The 19,767-nt window shown below is 32.2% G+C and overlaps 1 protein-coding gene across 7 annotated transcripts in view; it reads left to right on the forward strand.

Annotated features, from left to right (window-relative positions):
• The window catches only part of LOC106458496 (chondroadherin-like), a 55,942-nt gene that overhangs the window by 17,945 nt on the left and 18,230 nt on the right, over positions 1 to 19,767 (forward strand). The window contains exon 2 of one of the 7 annotated variants that reach the window (XM_022384735.1): positions 9,842 to 9,865. The exons of 5 other annotated variants lie outside the window; for them this stretch is intronic. In XM_022384735.1, the coding sequence (XP_022240443.1) occupies positions 9,853 to 9,865 (13 nt within the window). In that variant the 5' untranslated portion in view covers positions 9,842 to 9,852. Of the gene's footprint in view, positions 1 to 5,688; positions 5,709 to 9,841; positions 9,866 to 19,767 lie in introns of those variants that run through there. One more of the 7 variants, XM_022384739.1, reaches the window with a different exon arrangement.

A 19,767-nucleotide genomic window follows, 5' to 3' on the forward strand; every position in this document is an offset into this window, starting at 1 on the left:
ACGTTACCATACTAGTTTAGATCGATAGTTTAAGTAATAATAAATAGTTGTTTCAATTTTTTTATAAAGAGATGAATTATTTTGAGGAAACTGAGAAGGGAAAAAAAAATAAATTGCTAAAATAAAAACGTAAAATTACCTCTTATGTTAAACTTTATTACATAACGTATTACATTTGTAACGATCGCTTTTGATTGTGGGGCACAATTCAAATTCACATTGAACTAAGTAGATGAACTACGCTTGGAAGTAAAGATGATTTCCACTGTCATTAAAGGAGTGTGGTATTTTACAGACCAAATACTAACATATTCATACAAGCTAGGACATCGTAATATGAAAACATTTTCATGGCTACATCCATAATCTTTCTAAGCATATATTCAATAATAACTGACAAAAATAAAATTTAGATATATCAAAGCTTATACAGCGAGATTTACAAAAAATATATAAAAAATCGGGACATGAAATAAATATTCCAATAATTCTGCAGGCAAGCTCCTCTCCACCATCATTTTCTTGTAACATTTCAACCCGCATGTTTCCTCTCAAGGACTGAAAGTCTTGTAATGTATGGTAATCGGATTAAGGCTGAACTGGGAGATACCACGGCTGAGGTTAGATTTGTTCATTTTATCTTTGACTTTGAAAAATTATAGCTATTGTCAGTATTCTCGTACAACTTTTCCCAGAAAGGTGTGTTTTCTAATCAAAATCACTGTGCAAATACATTCACCTAAACCTTTTTTTTATTGCTATTCTCATTTAAACATTGTTTTTCATGCTAAGAACAACAAAAGAAACGCGGAATAAGCCGGGAGAATGTTGTACATAAGAGGATTATGTGGTGGCTGTATCACCCACTTGGTTGCCTCAAGAAGGGGAAAACATCTAATCACATTTAGAAGACGCAGCGAAAAACAGTACTAAATAAAGAGCGATCGATAATCCAGTTTCTTTAATGAATCCGTCGTTGTATTTAGTTTTTTACATCTGTCAGGTTAACAAGACAGCACAAGGATAATGAAGCCTAAAGACTGGTTGAAGCAATATTCAAATATTTCTAAACTATCTTTTTGTTATAAAATAAGTTATAGTGTTTATGGGTGTATACTTGAAATAGCCTATAGATGGAGGGGATTTTGTATAGTTATCAATTAAACGTTACTAGAACCTTTAAACAACGTTTTTCTTATATTTCTGAAAACAAAAGTAAAGCAACAAAAAAAAACCAGTTTCCACATTACCATTCTGAATTCACTGCTTGAAAATGTTGTTCGAGTAAACGCAAAAATAACAATATATTTTTGTTTTGTAACGTAGTTTTTTCCATTGTTCTAAAAGCACATCTAAAGACTTCAAAAAGGTCAATATATATTTCCGAAACGTTAACTATGAAAGGTCAATAGAACTAGACCGAAATGTTGTCTTCAGTGATTGGACTCCAAACAAATAAAGTCCGGAAGGAATCAGTTTACATATTACTTCGTTTTTAATTATTTTCAAATGTTAATTTTAGCTTTTGTTCTCTAGAATCGAATTTATAGTTCAATATGTACAGAATAATCATCTTTATGCAATAATAGTATATGAAAAACCAGGAAAATATTTATTCCAGATGAGAAGCACATCAACATTCGAAATATGTTTATATGTATATAAACAAATTTAATTTAAATTGTAATTCAGGTATGTTGTAGTTAATAAAGCAAGCGCTAAATATAAAGAAGTGTAATATGATAAACATATATAACTAGAATACATGTTTTTTCAGCAACTCAAATTTTAACTTTCTATTGAAGTGCAATTACTAAATTTTATTATTACATATAAATACAGAATAGTTACATTTGTTTTCTGCTAAGTTGACCTACAGCGATCGAGTTTCATATAGTTATATACATAAATCTACTCTTTATGTTCTATACTCTGAAGTTATATCAGTACATTCTTAGTTTCCTATCATCACAGTTTTTACGGTGTAAGCTTGATCATTTGTATATAGAGAGGAATTTTGAATTACATAATAAAACAGAACACAAGTTAGTATTTCGAAAATCATTCATTATCTGCCTTGGTACGTCTTAATCAAATTGTAACTCTCAACAAAATGTAAGATAGAACACAACAACACAAAAAAATATCAACTACTGATAGATGAATGATTTAGTCCACTTTTAAATATCAAATTGTAAATTTAATTTATTTTCTTCTTACGACTTAACGATATTAAAACATAGACAGACACGAGTCTCTTACGCAACATATTGACTTTATGGGCCTCGTTAATTACCTTACATAGTATACCAAACACCAAACGGTTGAGAAGCGTTACGTATGAAACAACCTTTTAAGTTAATAAACGTATTTCGTGCAGCGGCAATAAATTGTGGCTTACAAGGTTTATAGGTACGATTTGCTACGATAAAGATATATTTGTATGAAAGAAGCCTGAGAATCAAATAACTTTAATTATGGTTCATAGCGAATGGACGTGTTTTTATTAATAAAAAAAAACAAATCACTGTTATACTGCATTATAACCATCTTTTATAAGATTTTTTTCTCTGTCTGATTCACCGGCAATATCCTATAAAACATTTTAAATAAAAGGGTATTAGTAATATTCAGGATGAAACCTATTTTACGCGTTTTACTTTGCAGTAGCCAGATATAGAGCTAAAACACACAGCTAACTTACATAACAGATCTTTGTTACTTGTATTACATTGACTAACTATGCAGGTATAAAGAATAATTTCATGTTTTTGCTTATAGAAAGTTTTAAAAATCTAAAACGCGATTATTCGTTATTGTTTTCGAATCTATTCTGTTAATCTGACTTGTAGTTTTCGTCCAGTCTGTTTTATACAAAAATCGTAACAATCGGCCATAACTATTGTTTAAACGAACACGTAAGCACGCCTTTATAATTTATAATTTTTATTTTTTGAGTTGAAAAATAAAACAAAAATTAAGACAAATCTCACATCAATACTATAAAGAAAAACATTCATTTGTGAGTGTTAAAACAAACCTTTTAAAATTAATGATAAGTAATCATGAAATATTTCTACGTTACATGATACTAACAAATGCAGACACAGCGTGATGAAGTCTAAATATAAAATGGTTTAAATTTGGTTAAACTAAGGAAAATGATCTTTATTTCCTATAATTAAACAGTTAAACAAGTGTAATAATTTTATCAACCATGTACAAAATCATCATGTTAAAATTTATTTTTTCTGTACAGGCTACTACAGACTCTACTTTTTCTTGTTATAAAAAAAACCTATTGACTAGCCTATTGGTTAACTGTGAGTCTGATAGTTTACACTTCGCGTCTCGTGGACGCAAAAATTTGATTCACAGTTTGGGGCTGTGAGTATTCTATAAGAGCGGTTTAAATCCCACTAGTAGGGAAGACAAAAGTAGCCCTAGAATTGGAGGTAAATGCTGTTGACTAGCTGCTTTCACGTTAGCCTATCAGTTCAAAACTAGGGACGTCTGTGAGAAGACAATACTTTTATAGCTTTGGACGAACGTTTTAAACAGTCGAACAAAGGCCTAAAATGACAACCAGTTAAGATGATAAATCACCTTTTCAGTTTGCTGAGCCCCGATTAAGGTGATTTGACTGTAACTCTGACCACTTACTTTCTTTCAACTGCGATTTTAAATAATATGTTTCAGGAGTTTTAAAGTTAAGGAATTGTCATAGTTGTAATCAGACAGAGACATAGACAAGCCTTTAAAGTTACTCGTGTACCACCATGGCATGCTTACGTTGCAGACAGCACTTTGGTCTGGTTCCTTTGAGGGTATGTTTGCAGAACCTACATGAGTTTGTAGCCAAAGAAATGTATAATATTCTGGCATTGAAGTGTGTGTAATTACATCCAAATAACAGTATTTTATAATCATATGGCCAGGTTACCATTTCTATACACGGGGAGCATTTAATCTTACAAACCAAATGATATAGCTAGTTACATACTAACGCGTGATTGGGTCAGTTCATTGATAATTCCCCACCACCCCTACTGTTACAAGCTATATTTCTGCACTCCAGTTTATTTATAGGTCCAGAATTTATCATCCTTACTTAGGCATTGCATACCTTGGCTACACCACTGTTATAAACTAACTGGAAGAATGAAATAAGTTGAAATTAACAAAGGAAATTCAGATACGTTGGGTTACTTTGTAAAGTGCTTTTATTAATCATTTTACGAATTTGTTAACTGATGATTATTTAATACTAACCGTCCATATGGCCTAATAAAGAGAAGCATATTTATCCTATTTTGACATCACATCAAAATACATTATTTTTACTGTAAATTGTTGTTATATTCGATGGTGCAGATAAACCCTGAATATCTTAGTTATTTCATTATAATTATATTTTATCAACTTCACGGATGCTAATTAACCATAGTATAATTCAACAGTTTTTTTATTAGTTCGTAAATTACATGAAATAACCAAAATGAGAACATAAAGACTATTATGTGTTTCATACTACAGTTGTGCTACCCTGTAGATTATGTTTCTGTTTTGTTTTTTAGTTATGTTACTTAGAAAATGTGACAAGTAATTAATCTAATAAAGTGAATCACAAAAGTTACCTATGTCATAAAATTTTTCCCCCAGTAGCACAGCGGTATATCTGCGGATTAACAACGCTAAAAGTCGGGTTTCGAAACCCGTAGTGGGCAGAGCACACATAGCCCATTGTTTAGCTTTGTGCTTAACTACAAACAAACAAACATACATTTATTTGTCTAAATAAAAAATAGAAATTTGAATTTTTAATATGACAAAATATTCTAATGTAATAAAGTTTAACACAAGTAATTGAAATTAAAATAATTTAACTGTTAGCGTAATATGAATGCTAATATATGTATATATATAAAGTACTTGATATAAATCTTATTTTGCCACTGAGTTTAAACTTGTTTTCATAGTTCTGGGTTAACTGTGTTACATACAAATTAAATAAAATAATAGTTTGAACATTAAATTCCAAATGTTCTATAGGTACTTTCATTTCATTAGCGATATAATGATTATATATAGTTGAGATCGTTATATTCCGATCGATGGTAATGGTTGTTTCAGATGCGAAGAGGAAACATTAGAAAAGTTCTAAGAAACCAGCAACATCCATAAAAATGTATTAATACTCATTTGTTTCTCAATAAAAAAATCAAGGTTACCTCCAGCTTTTAAATAACTAAGGCAAAAAAAAGATGAAACTTCTTGTTTTATTTATGAAAAGTTAGAAACATCCCAATTTCTCTTCTATAATCCCAGGAAACATATTTATTGGATCAAATAGAAGATGAAAAGCGAGCGTAAAAGCTCTTTGTTTCGAATTATTGGAAAATTGAAATTCTTTTCAGTTTTTTTTCCCCAAGAGTTATTCATCATCAATTTAACTAACAATCTATCTTTGACATTTTCTTCTTGCTTGCGCATTGCATGATGATTTTACGTCAAACACTATTTCAAGCAAAGCAGTGTTTGTCATTAATCACGTGACATCGATTCCATCAAAGTACCATTACTCTTGTACGTAAGTCACGTGATATCCTGTGGAAGAAAGTACTGTCATATCGCCTCTAAAGTACGACCATTATGTCTCAGCCTTAAATATTAGAAAGTAAATTAGTCAAGTCGTAAGAACAGTCATAGTAAGTATAAAACATTATAGAAAATACGGCGCTTTTTCAAAATTGAAAATTCATTGTTTGTTTTCATCTTACTTTATTGAACTTTCAGTAAATAGTTGACCATTCCATGTGTTTTTATAAATAGAAATTATCAAATATTTTAGCGTAATTTTTTCTCTTTGTAAATGTCACTATTAGATATGCTACATAATCATGTAACTCAAATGAATAAGGCTGTAATGTGGGTTATTCTTTTCGACACAAATCGAAAAAATAACGTTTTGTAACAGTTGCACTGAAGGTTTAAATAACACATGATAACTCTTACTTCACAGAATAGGAAAAATGCAATACTTGATTGAATTTTTTTAATTTGGAATATTTATCGCTTTTGGTAGCAGATAAGTAATTTAAAAAAGTCTTTAAGTAGTGACTGAATATATATTTCTTATGTAGAGTAAAGCAATCGTGTGAAATGATGTTATTCTGAAAGTTACGTTCAGAACTAGACTATTTAACATATTGTGATATATTATTAATACTAGCTTCCGATCAGAGCAAGCTTTCTACGTGGAACAGTTTGTTACCACAAAATGTACACTTAGGAGGTGATTAAGCTCAATCATTTTTTTTTTACATAGAATAATTAAATTAACTAACGACGTTCTAAGTGACGAGCGACTGAAATGTCAGAACAGAGTTTACATTCACAGCTGTGCCTCATGATTTGTATATATTTCGTGCAAGTGACATTTCGCCTCAATGATGAAATATTGTGAAGTGAGCTTAGTATTTAATTTATTATTAATAATATTTGAATTTCAACACTCGGAAACTTACATCATCTATAACGTTTAGTCACTATATTTTCTTCAAGGTTGCGCATATTTTAAAAATATTTTATAAACACTGGAAAATAAAAACAATAAGTAAATATAAAAACATTGTATCTTTAGAACACTATAAATGAGGCGGGTGCTTTTGTGTTAGAACTAGTCAACCTTCTGAAACGTTGCTCCCCAGGCGTATTCTTAGACATCAGAGGAAGATCGAAGAACAGCAAGAATCGAAAGGATAACGCAAGATTAATTTTAAAACGATTCTTTAATCAAAATATAAACACAAAAATCTGATATTTCGTATTTAAAAAAAAAGAACTCGTTTACTGTTGACCTGGTAATTATACTTGCTTTATTCAGAGAGGGAATTATGATGTGAAGATCAACCCCATTATTCGTTGGTACAGAGTAGCGGATGGTGGTGTTAAATAACTACCTTCCCTCCAGTTTATCACTTAAAGATTAGGAATGGCTAGTTTACCACTTAAAGATTAGGAACGGCTAGTTTACCACTTAAAGATTAGGAATGGCTACCGCAAGTAGTCCTCTTATAGCTTTGCACGAAATTCAACAAATAAACAAATAAAATATTTATTGTTAGCGTCCTCTAGCATGGAGAAGCTCTAAATTAACAATTTAGTTTGACTACGGTTAAAACTGCTCTTTCAGGTTAAATCATCTTGACACTCTTCTTGAGGGTTTAAATAAATAAACATGCAATAAATGTTGTTCGTAAGAAATAGAAAACAAAATTTCAAATGAAACTGAATTCAAGTAGCAAGACAAGTCATTTGACTATAGTAATAATTGGCTAGTGATATAAATTGTGTGTATAGTTTTCTTCAGACCCTCAGTGGTAAGTCAGTAGGCTTATAACGCTAAAAACTAAGTTTTGATACCCGTGGTAGATACAGCACAGATAGCCCATCGTGTAGCTTTGTGCTTAACAAACAATCAAATCAAAGCAGTCTTCTTCATTTTATTTATTCTTCGTTATACAACTTGAAATATTTAAACATATATCGAAGAACGTGTGTATATATAAACTTAGTGAAGTGACTGAACAATTACGAATGTTTTCAACGTATGGGTCAGTCACCCCGAAAGAACGCTTCAAATTTTAAGGCAGTTTTCCTGTACACCTCAATGAATAGTTTTTTTTTCAGCATTGCTCCTGTGCTTTTAGGTAAGTTTATTAATTTTAATATTACAAATATATATATATAAATATAAGGCTTTCGTAAATTAAATAATCATAGCGGCATACTTCATTACACTCTAAAACCACCATCTTAAAGTAAATTCTTAAATTTAAAGAATTGCTCGGTGTTTTTTAGAGTTAAGCAGCGACGTACTTTCTGTGTTTATCACTTCTTGAAATTATGATCAAATGTATATGCTGTTGTTAAAATCAGTTCTATTTATTTAAAAAAAAACTGTTATTATCTTATGATTCTTCTATAGGATTAATGATTAATGAAATAGCTGCAACTAAAAATACCGTAGAAAAGCAGCATTCATAGATTCCATCTACAAAGCTGAAAATCCTTTTATGGTGGTGTTCTGTGGCGAGCAGAAAATGAACACGTTATTACATGGACTACTGATGCGTTTCTTATTATTTTATAATAAAAATAATCTTTTATTGCATTCATTCATGAGGAAAACAAGTAAAATATGTTTTCAAGTATCATTCAGTACAATATTAATTTCGGGATTATTGGTCATTACTTTAAAATTTTATGTTTTGAACATCAATTTTTTTTGTTTGGTGAAAAATGTCACCTGATCGGCCACATATATAGTTTAATTATACTTAATAGTATTGTTTGATTTGGTTTTTCTTAAGCACAAAGCTACAAAATGGGATATTTGTGCTATACCCACGACGAGCATCGAAACCCGAGTCTCATTGGGATAAGTACAAAAACTTACTGCTGAGCTACTGGGGCCTCTTATAATATGAAATTCTCAACGCTGTTGCCCTTAATATCAAGTTTAGGTTGTCGGTTTTCTTTTTCATAATCTTAGCGCAAACCCACATAAGGCCTATTTGCTCATAACCGTACTTACCGCCAACTTTTGAACTGTTGTTGTCTGACCGAATTGTGGGAATTGGCAAAAGTCCTTACGGTAATGGGACAAGAACTTAGAATTGTTGGACTTGCAGTCAGGGCACGCTAATCAGTAGGGCAACTTTAAATATTTTAAGAGTTAAGAATTCGTAGCCATGTAGTTTATCTATGTTAGTGATTTATATACAAAGATGTAACTTATCAAGGACTTAAAAACAAAACAAAAATTTCCTGTACGATAAGATAATACAAAAGTAAAAAAAAAAAGAATAACAAAAAAATTCAAACGTTCGTCAACATAGATAACATTTCTTATCACATTTGGGTATCCATTGAATTTCACACTATCAAAATTACTTAGTAATAGCATCCATTTCAACAATAAAACAATAAAGTGAAACATAATAAAGAAACGGATGTATAAACATATTAGTTTTAAAAATTGCTGATTAGTTGTTATTCTGCGTTGATTTGTTTAAACGGTGTTTGTTTATTATATAAAAAAGTTGCATAATTTCAATTTTTTGTATCTTTTTTTTGATCTTGATATAATTTGTGTGTGTGTGTGTATCAAGTAAAGATTTGACTGATCTACTGATATATTCAGAAGAGGGTGTATATAGTTTAATGAGCGCTTCCAGTTAGAAATGTACCCATGCCTTCAGAAGTACAGAAGATGTTAAATTAATATAAAATAGCTATTATATGTTTTAACTTATCGGACTGGTGTAAATTATCATAACATTTTGATCGTACATAATCTTAATTTCGACTCTAGTATCTTGTTACGAACATTAGGCCTGAATAACTTATCTGCAAGTACTTCTATAGTCAAACGTTTATCTATTTTTAATCACACCGTGGAAATTGGTTATATTATTATCCTAAAACTTTCGCTATCCAAGTTTGAAGAAACGAATGGTCTTAGCGTATCTTAGAAGTGTTAAACATCAATGACATTATAAGAAATCAGGTATAGTCACACAATTACATTTACAGTCAAACAATGAAGTTCATTAAATAATGACATATTTCATTTGTTTGGAACAATAGCAATTTTCTCAAAACAAGCGAAAAATCAAATTAGTTTATTAGTTTTTTTAGAGGATGTCAGTATGAACAGGTTTACCAAACACCATTGTTAATAAATTGAAGAACGATTTATTTTATGTAATTCGCAAGTGTTTCCTTATTCGTTTTGAACCTGGTAATTTATTCCAATGTGTCTTTTATTCCACAGGTTCTATTTATATGTCGCTATTTGGTGAGTTTTGCATTCACTTCATTCTTCTGTAATCTCCGCTTGACAACTCATTTTATATAACACTTGTTTCCATTGGTTCGCTAGTTTCTCTCATTTAACATCTTTACATAAAATACTCTTTGGTCTGAAATTTCCTTAATGTAGGGATCCAGATAAAGCATATCATAAACTAAAATATTTCATCTTGCGACAAATCAATCGCTTTAATTATACAATATTAAGGTATATTTACTTCACAATGTGTGTTATAAACAGACTGTTAAATATATAATTTGTTTCGTGTAAAAAATGGTGTTACACTGACCAAGATATTAAGTAATATGTTAGTCACTATATCTACATGTCTAGTGGGGTGAGAAATGAGATTACTGGTATTAAGATAAATCAGAAGGAGGAACACATATAGAAGAACAGGTTATTCTAAAAATTTAAAATAATATGTGTTTTAACACGCTGTAAATATCAGAGATCGTACGCTGTTAGTGCAAAATAATAATGTACACCATAAGCTAAAGGTTTCTTGAAAAGTTCATTTAGTTAAAACAAATATTTTCCAAACGTACGTTCATATTATTAGAAGGCAACAGGCAGAGAGATTGGACAACGTATATTTGTTTTTTGTTTTATGAATTTCGCGCAAAGCTACACGAGGGCTGTCTGTACTAGCCGTCCCTAATTTAGCACTGAAAGACTAGAGGGAAGGCAGCTAGTCATCACCACCCACTGCCTACTCTTGGGCTACTCTTTTACCAACGAATAGTGGGATTGACCGTGAAATTAACGCCCCCGCTGCTGAAAATGTGAGCATGTTTTGTGGGACGGGAATTCGAACCCACGACCCTCAGATTCCGAGTCGAGCGTCCTAAACACCTGGCCATGTGAACCACATATAGCTTTCTTTAGCGTTTCATTTAGGGTTAAGCGTTATATGTATATGTATAAAAGTGATAATCAAGTTTATAGAATTTAATTGTAACAGTTGACAGCTTTCTTTCTATAAAACATGATTTCCTTTGTAATCAACTTTTTTTATGCATTCCTCAAAAATACATTATACGTTGATCATCACAGATCATTGCATTTTACTCTTTTGAACATGTCTGTCGTTTCGTATCTCTCCATACTCGTATGATAATTAGTGAGTCAGCAGCTAAGACCTAAAAAATTAGTTATAAACGTGTAAAACACCTTTCGATACATAAATGGTGTTTTATTGTCATGGAACTATTTTACTCAACCTTACATAAAAATGCTAATATATGCCGCTGCTACCAGGTATACATAACTTGTTTTCCCTTTGCCTGTCCAATGAGTTGGTATTTCAACTAAAGAATGTTCACGTGTAAATAATTCTGATAGAGAGACTTTCCCCGTAAAAGATTTACGCGGCTCATCCACCGATCCCAGTAGAGCGTATACGCACCATTAAACAGAATGCACAGAATTTTATCAAATGCTTTGATAGATGTATATAAAGCAAAACAGAGACACCTGTCTTGGTCTCTACCTTCTGCGTTTACGGGCGTGTTGGCTCGAAAATATGACAGGAAATTCTCGTTTCTGCGCATTCATCGTTGCTTTACAACTTGCTTTGCCCAACCAGTAATGTCATACCATGACTTTATTAAAATCGTACAGGTACGCAAAAACTAATATTAATTCAATAACATCAGAAATACTTACATGTCTTTGTTATATGCTGTACATATATAGTACTGATGTAACATGGGTTGAGCCTCTGAGCACGGGTATTGTACATCTCCTAAGTATCAGGTGGCAATCAGTGAAGAATATGCACATTCTTGATTTAAAATTCTGTTGGATGCTTACATTTCGATGTAACTTTACAGCTGTTGCGTTCAGAATCGTTATTAAAAATTTGGTCAAACGTGATGATTTTCTTAGCACATTTGTTTGTTTATATTAGAGCAAAGCCACATTGGGTTAGCTGTTGTGTCCACCGCGGACAGTCGAACACTGGTTTTTAGCGTTGTAAGTCCGCTGTCCCACCAGGGGACATTATTAATACGAATAAATTAAAAGTTCGTCTTATGTGTCAATTCAATAGAAGAAATAAATGTTTATCATTTCCAGTCATAACTGGTTCTCACGTTTGATTTTTCTTCAGTTATGGATACTTTTAAAACCATTATTTTCTGTTACATTACCCACTAATCGATAAAACACACTATTGAGAAAAGAAATGACCCATAATAAAAAAACGATTAACTGTTTTCTCCCTGGGGTTCTTAGGATTGCAAAATCGTCTGGCGTCAGGAAAGCACAGTCGGTTTTTGAAACGTTAGCCGATGGTAATATCTTAGTGTGGAATTTCAACTTGCAGCAAAAAACATACTCTGTAGAAATTCCTTTCACCTAACAGCTACTCCAAAATAAAATTAAAATTATACAACATAAAAATTTATATTTTAAATTTTAAATAAACATATAGAGATGGTGGGACACAGAAAATTGATCGCTTATGGAAATTATATGTAATAATCCTTTCCGACTCGACATATTCATATACTCAAATCATAAAGACGTGTACAGCTCGAAGATTTTGGATTTTCAAACTGTGATATCCGTTTTATTGAATGGCAATGGAAAACAAAGGAACATGGATCAATTTCGGATTTCAGATTTATCCAGAAAGAGACTTGCAAAAAGTCGTACCCCTTCTGTGGTAAGCAAAGAGCATTGGTCACTTACATAAGTATTCCAACTATATCTCTCGTTCAACAGTCGCATACTTTAAGCAGCTGGAGAATATTCATGCTATTCCTTAAGAAAACATACTGCCTACCGATTTATGCAAGATCGCGTTTGGACTGTTGAAATGGATATTGAGAAAATGTTTTCCTCGTATACTGTATAGATTATGGAAAGCAATCAGGGAGGAGTAGGGTAATTTGAACATGACCGTGTTACGATGGAGGCCTCTGCTATGGAAAATGTGTTGTACGGTCATCAGATATAGCATGACCGAACGTGCCGACATGGACTGTAACGACGCCGTGAAGCTCCAAAATAGTTTTAACGCGTTCGTTGCCGCATAGTAAATTAAATATGTAAAAAAATTAAACATTCAAGAGGTGCCAAGAAGCAGTCACAATGTCCCAAACTCATATGCCACAAGAGAAATTTGGGTTTGAAACACAATTGTCTGTGACCCATCTGTTTGTCTCGTGGTTCATAACTAAAAGTTGGTTGTGACACACCGGTTGGGCACATTGCTGCGAACGTGTTAATATAATGCACTCAACCTCTGTGTCCCCACGGTGGCTCATCGGTACGTTTTCTGACTTACAAAGGTAAAATCCAGAGTTTTATTTCCCGCCGTGGACAGAGTGAAAATTGTTTGTTTGTTTTGAATTTCGCGCAAAGCTACACGAGGGCTATCAGCGCCAGCCGTCCCTAATTTAGCAGTGCAAGACTAGAGGGAAGGCAGCTAGTCATCACCACCCACCGCCAACTCTTGGACTATCCGCGCCAGCCGTTCCTAATTTAGCAGAGCAAAACTAGAGGGAAGGCAGCTAGTCATCACCACGCACCGCCAACTCTTGGGCTACTGTTTTACCAACGAATAGTGGGATTGACCGTCACTTTATAACGCCCCCACGGCTGAAAGGGCGAGCATGTTTTGGTGGGATGGGGATTCGAACTCGCGACCCTCAGATTGCGAGTCGAGCGCCTTAACCACCTGGCCATGCCGGGCCCAGAGTGAAAATAGCTGCAATAAAACAAGGAAACAAACTCAACCTCTGTATATGTAAGGTAGATAAAACAATAAACCCGCCAACTCTCTTTGTATATGTAGCTTTAACGGCATATCTTTTCAAGATCTAAGCTAAACATTATTCATTTAGATAACGTGACACATTTATTAATATATTTCTGGCTTATTTCAATTGTGGATATAATATAATAAAATAAGGTAGGATTTTTTGGCAAATTGAAGGATAAAAACCACTTCTTGCAAACGTTATATATATGCTTATATCACAGCAAATAAGATATATTTTCTTAACACTTAACACTCGAGGTATATAAACAAAAGTGAGAACTGAATAAACTGATATTCATTACTAATGATGATTTACATAGTACTTGAAACTTACCCCAAAAATGGCGGAAGATGTGTCCTCGTGATGTAAAATATTAAGAAAAGGAAACTATTTACTAATATTATAAAACAATTTTAATTTCTATCTAAACAAAGTACACATTTATACTGTTAAGTTTTGTTTTAACATCTAATCTACAAGAGAAGCTTGCTGATTTATCTTCATGGATATACATAACTTCATCTAGAATGACTTAACGTCACATTCGAGGCCATATTTTGGCCATTCTATGATAATGATGTTCAAATGACCCTGTCATTCCCATATGCATACATCATTTACGTGACTTCAGCTGCTAGCTAACTGCTCTTGTCAACTTCGTGACGGTGGCATTCCCGGTCTAATTAAATGCTCGGCAAGACTCCTTAACATGCGAAGGTCGAGTGTAAATGATGGCTGAGAAAAGTTAATTGACAAATTAAACTTTGTACATCAGAGAGCCTAAACTGATCTTTCATACCAGTCCAGTTTATAGTGTGTGCTTGATTAACGGTTATTGATTTTTTTCACACTTACTTAGCATGTGAATAGGACAGATCGGTGAGAAAAAATCAAGCAGTCCATTAGGAATCTTTTAGACTGTAATTCTTTTCTATGTTTATTGTAAAGATTAAAGCTAAAGGCAACAAGGTCGATCACCGAGTGTTTTCTGGATCACTGACATCGCATGTGGTTCTTTCACGTATAATGACCATGAAGTCTTTAATAACTTTCTTTATTTGGGGAAGTATTATAGTATAGTCGTAATGTAGAATAAAAGCTTTAAGTGGGTAATGAGAGGTCGGCGTCCACCAACGGTCTGCCTCTTTAACAATACAAGGCGTATTTTACTGCAAGACATCAATCATTATCTAACTTCCTTAGCTGTGGCTGCAGGTTTTATTTGCTTTCTTTCAAAGCCTCCTCAAAATTATTTTAATGTATTGCACAGTTTTGACGTAGTTCTTTTTACCAAAATGTCTAGATATATTCTAGAAACTATTGCTTGGTGTTTCGTTAGTAGTGCAACAAATTTGTTATTATATATTTATTTTAATATTGACTTTTGTTTAGATTAAATTTATATTTAAAAATATGCATAGCTTATAGTGTTAGATATGTATTGCGAAACTCCTGCCCAAACGTTTAAATGTAGCTCAATACTGTTATGTAAAACTGAAATTTTGAGAAAACCTCCACACGTCTATAACTATAATCAACGCGACTCGCCAAAAAAGAGAGTATCTATTATTAGTTTCCTATAGTCAGTGTGCAATAAACTTTGGAAGCTATAACTGTGATTGTTATAATGCTTATCAATTGGAAAACATCAGATATTTGACCAGGAGCCTTTACAAAGTTCGAACATTACAAATCATTTAACTTCAGTGGATTCTCATCGACATTAGTATTTTTACGAAAACATTATATAAATTCATCGTGGAAAAACTCGGCGTGTGTGGCTGGTAAATAACGAAGGACAAAGATAGCTAGCTTCCTGTTAAGTGAATTATACCTACGTCAACTCGTAATTAACTCGCTCATCGTGAACAACCTCGATAAGATATCGAAGAAGTTCCAGCTTAGAAAGAAGACTTTATATTGCTTGTAAGTTTGTGAAACCTTTGTTTATAAATAATTGTTTGTAATAACTAGTTGTAATAACTGTAATTGTAAATTGTATTGTTGTGTGTATATTAAAGCGTATTTGTGTTAAAGAAAAGAAACTGGTTGTTTTAATATTGTTGGAAAATATCATGAACTGACTATATATCGGCATATATTTAAATACTAAATCCAAAGTACAATTTAACTACTAAATTTAAAATATCATTTAACTCAATTTCAGGCTATTTGAAATTCTAATACGTAACAGCAGTCACATGACAGATCAAAGTCACATGTGGAATGAGTGAAAACACTTTTAATAATGATTTTTAGAGCGTGGGAATCAGTGTCAGTTAAAAGCAAGTGTATTTCGATGATCACCAATCTGTAACTGCTGCTGCTCTGTACTTTATATCATAATTGTTCTTTTATCTTTACTAACCATTATAAAGAGTAAGTTACTTACAATTCTATAAAGTTCAAGAAAATTTGTATCGGTGTGAAAATGTAATCAGTTCACTGTTGAGTAGAGTTCATTTCATGAAGCTGTGGCTGTCCAGTTGATTTAGGACACTGCCACAATTGGTGAACGGAACACCTTCATACCAGATTTCACAGTCAAAAAATAATAATGTTTTAAAATATATTTTAACAATTTTTAACTTTAAAATATTTTCAAATTGATATATATATTTTTTAATTTTATAACAATTATTTAGTGTAATTGGCAGCTACAAGAAGTCTTGCGTATAGACAAAGCTTTTATCGATCTTGTTGAGGTATATATATATCTGCGTCTTGATTTTCATATGATATTTTTTCTCTGTTAGTGGTTTTATTACTATAGCCCTTGGTTGCCACCTTTTTATGATGTCACAGTACACAGACTGGACAATTACTTCTATGTTCACACTTGAAAATACATATAGCCAGCTTTTAAATACGATTGTATAGAATAGTTCATAAACCATGTAGACAATGCAGAGTAAATGAAATGGTTTGAGCAATAGTCAGTGATTTCTTGAAATACTGAATACCCAGAGCTCCTGTAGAAATGAACAAAGGGATCTAATGAAAAGTTTAGAAGACTTAGGATTTTTAATATCGGGATTTTTAATATCTCCAATACACTTCGTTTCTAATATATTCTCGTGTAAAATTATTTTCGTTTTAAAGATACAGATATTTTCTTCTATGACAAGTCATCGGATAAGTTTTGGTTAGGTTTAATAAGTACGGTAGGTGGCAGCAAAATATTACAATGACTCAAATCCTTATTTATTGAATACTTGCTGGAGTACCCGTCCCCTTAGGACATGAAACGTTGCTTCCCTTATATGTAATTGCAAAAAAACGCAAAAACGCCCATAAAATCTGCAAAACAAAATTTGAAACTGCAATTCTGCATGTATCTCCGCATGGATCCAATAAACCTTCATGCCAAATTTGGTGAAGATCCAGCAACAGGGGGCGAAGTAGTGGTAAAAAATGCAAAAACACCCATAAAAACTGCAAAATGCAAAACCGAAAATGTGTATATACTTCTCCATGGACCAAAGAACCTCCATACCAAACTTGGTGAAGATCCATCCAGAGAAGGTGAGGTAATGGTAAAAAAACAACAACACAAAATAAAAACCGCAAAATGCAAAATAAAAATTTGCATGTGTCTCCCCATGGACCCAATTAACCTCCATACCATATTTGGTGAAGATACATCAACAGGGAACGAAGTAGTGGTAAAAATACAAAAACGCTCATAAAAACCGCAAAACGTAAAATGCAAAACTCAAAATTTGTATGCAGCCCCGCATGGACATAATGATCCTTCATACCAACTTTGATGGCGATCTATATACATCCTATGAAGTAGTTACATGGACAGACAACAGACAATACTATTATATAGATTATTAAGTTTATTGTATTTAAACAACGCACACAAATGAAACAACTTGTCATTTATTTAAAAGAAACTTTTATTAGATATAGGTAGATCTCGACAAAGAATTTTGTTAGCATAAATCATGATGTCTAGCCTGACAGAAGTAACATTGACGTTATTTTAAAAGGTAAGGTTCTAAGTCACCAACAAATATTTACCAGTTTTTTTATGTTTCTGTGACTTATACTCGAAAAGGGAAACTATTGCAATCGGCGAAATAAAGTACAAAAATATTTTAATAAATATCAAACAACTTGAAATTGATGGGATATGAAACATGGAACTTTCTTATAAAAAATACTATGTTGAAGGTCTGAGACAAAAGGAAGTAACAACAAAAATATTTAGAAATATTAAATCAATTTACAATAATGTTTGAAGGCGAAACTAGACTCTATTTAATATTTGTGAAATTTGTACTGTGTTTCATGCAATTTTCACTATGAGAAAGGAAATGCATTCAGGAGATGTCGGTGATACCCCTTCAGTCCAAAAAAAATTTAATGGACTTCTCATATTAATTTTGTAGTGTTGGTATGTAGTCTGACAAACGAATGGGCAGGCGACATAGCTCTGCACAACGTTAGCGTTGGTAGGAAAAAAATAAATATAACTACAAAGAGCATACATGTAGACCAACGTACTTTATGAAGATGACTTTATCAACATGAAATGTTATTCAATCGAAAATAATTGTTTTCATGCAAGTGATTATGCTTCTAGGACCCACACTCGTGTGTGTAAAGCTTGATATTTAAAATGTTATTTCATTAAGCATCAACGAGAACCAGAAGACCATTAAAGCTCCTTAAAATTTATTGAAGCAAATAAAAAAATGCTTTTAACATGTACGAAAATACAGAGGCTTAGTTTTTTATAATTATATTCAAATCGCGTCTTTTTACAATTAATGGCTGCAGAATATATTCCAACGTTTTATTTCTTAGTTTTATACTACACCAATTAGGATGACGAAATAAAAAGTAACTGCTGAACCACTACTAAAATATTTACTGAAAAAAAATCAACAACTTTGAAATTATTCGTGTGAAAACATATTTCTGTTTTTGTTCATTCCTTAATAATAGGTTATATTTTATTTTGAAGAAGCCTCACAATTACAAAGGTTTTAATCACGAAAAGCAAATGGCAGAAAAGATCTTGTGTGGATCATGCATATTTTCTTCGCCAATTATTTTATTTTGTTCGTGGACTTATTTAACTGGAAGCCGAAGATTACACATGAATCGCTACTATGTGTTTTCTCTACAAAATATAAAAACAAACTAACGTATGACATGAAACTAACAATCTTAACCTTCGGCCTACATTAAGATAATCTATGGAGAGACGATGTTTTGTCATAAAATAAAAGAATAATTATCAAAACACTGATTAATTTAGGTAGCATGTTTAAGGTCCTTAGAACGACAATATGTTGAAAGTAATGAAATGGAAAAAAGCACACAAAGCCAAACTATTATTGAAGAACACTTTATTGTAGAATAATCCTATGTAAAATTCGATTTGCAAGAAGTTAGATATTTTTTCCAATGTTTGTTTTCAAGTTACTTTCGTAAACACATTAATTTTAAATTTGTCGTACACCTAGCGCTCCGAATTTTGACTTGATAATCTATGCAGGGGCGCTTGTGCATTTTTTCCACCTTTTCCAACGATCTTGTTAAGATAATTATTATTCCTCCGTGTTACTAAGAAGTATATATTATAATTTTAAGAATTCAAGATCTTCTAGTATAAATAAAGATGCACCATGAAACCTAACGCGCTGGCTAGGTATTTTAATTTGCGTAAGTGCTTCTAAATAGTGGATAACAGCAGCATCAACATGCCAGGTGACCGCCCAATGAACTCACGTGTCTATTAACGTAGAAAAATTGCTTCTGAAACTTTTATTCAATTAAGAATTCGAATGCACGATCTATTTAGATATCACAGAGGATAAGAACACGAAAATAATATGTCGAAATATAAGCACGCAAACACTCTGCATTATTTTCTTTGCAAGTACAGAGTGTATAAGTTAAAAAAAGAAAGATCAGGTCTATGTGAAAAAGAGGCTTCTTTATTTTTAAATAAAATCGTGCGTGTTGTGAGACAATGAATATATGTATAATGCTGTTTTCAAATATTCATTTCAACTTATTTTTGCTGTAAAAAGTACACTGAGTGGCCACAAGTAAATAGACACCTAATTTGTGTTCACAGTGCACTATATAAAT

This window comes from Limulus polyphemus, unplaced genomic scaffold (assembly GCF_000517525.1).
Source record: "Limulus polyphemus unplaced genomic scaffold, Limulus_polyphemus-2.1.2 Scaffold476, whole genome shotgun sequence".
NCBI lineage: Eukaryota > Metazoa > Arthropoda > Merostomata > Xiphosura > Limulidae > Limulus > Limulus polyphemus.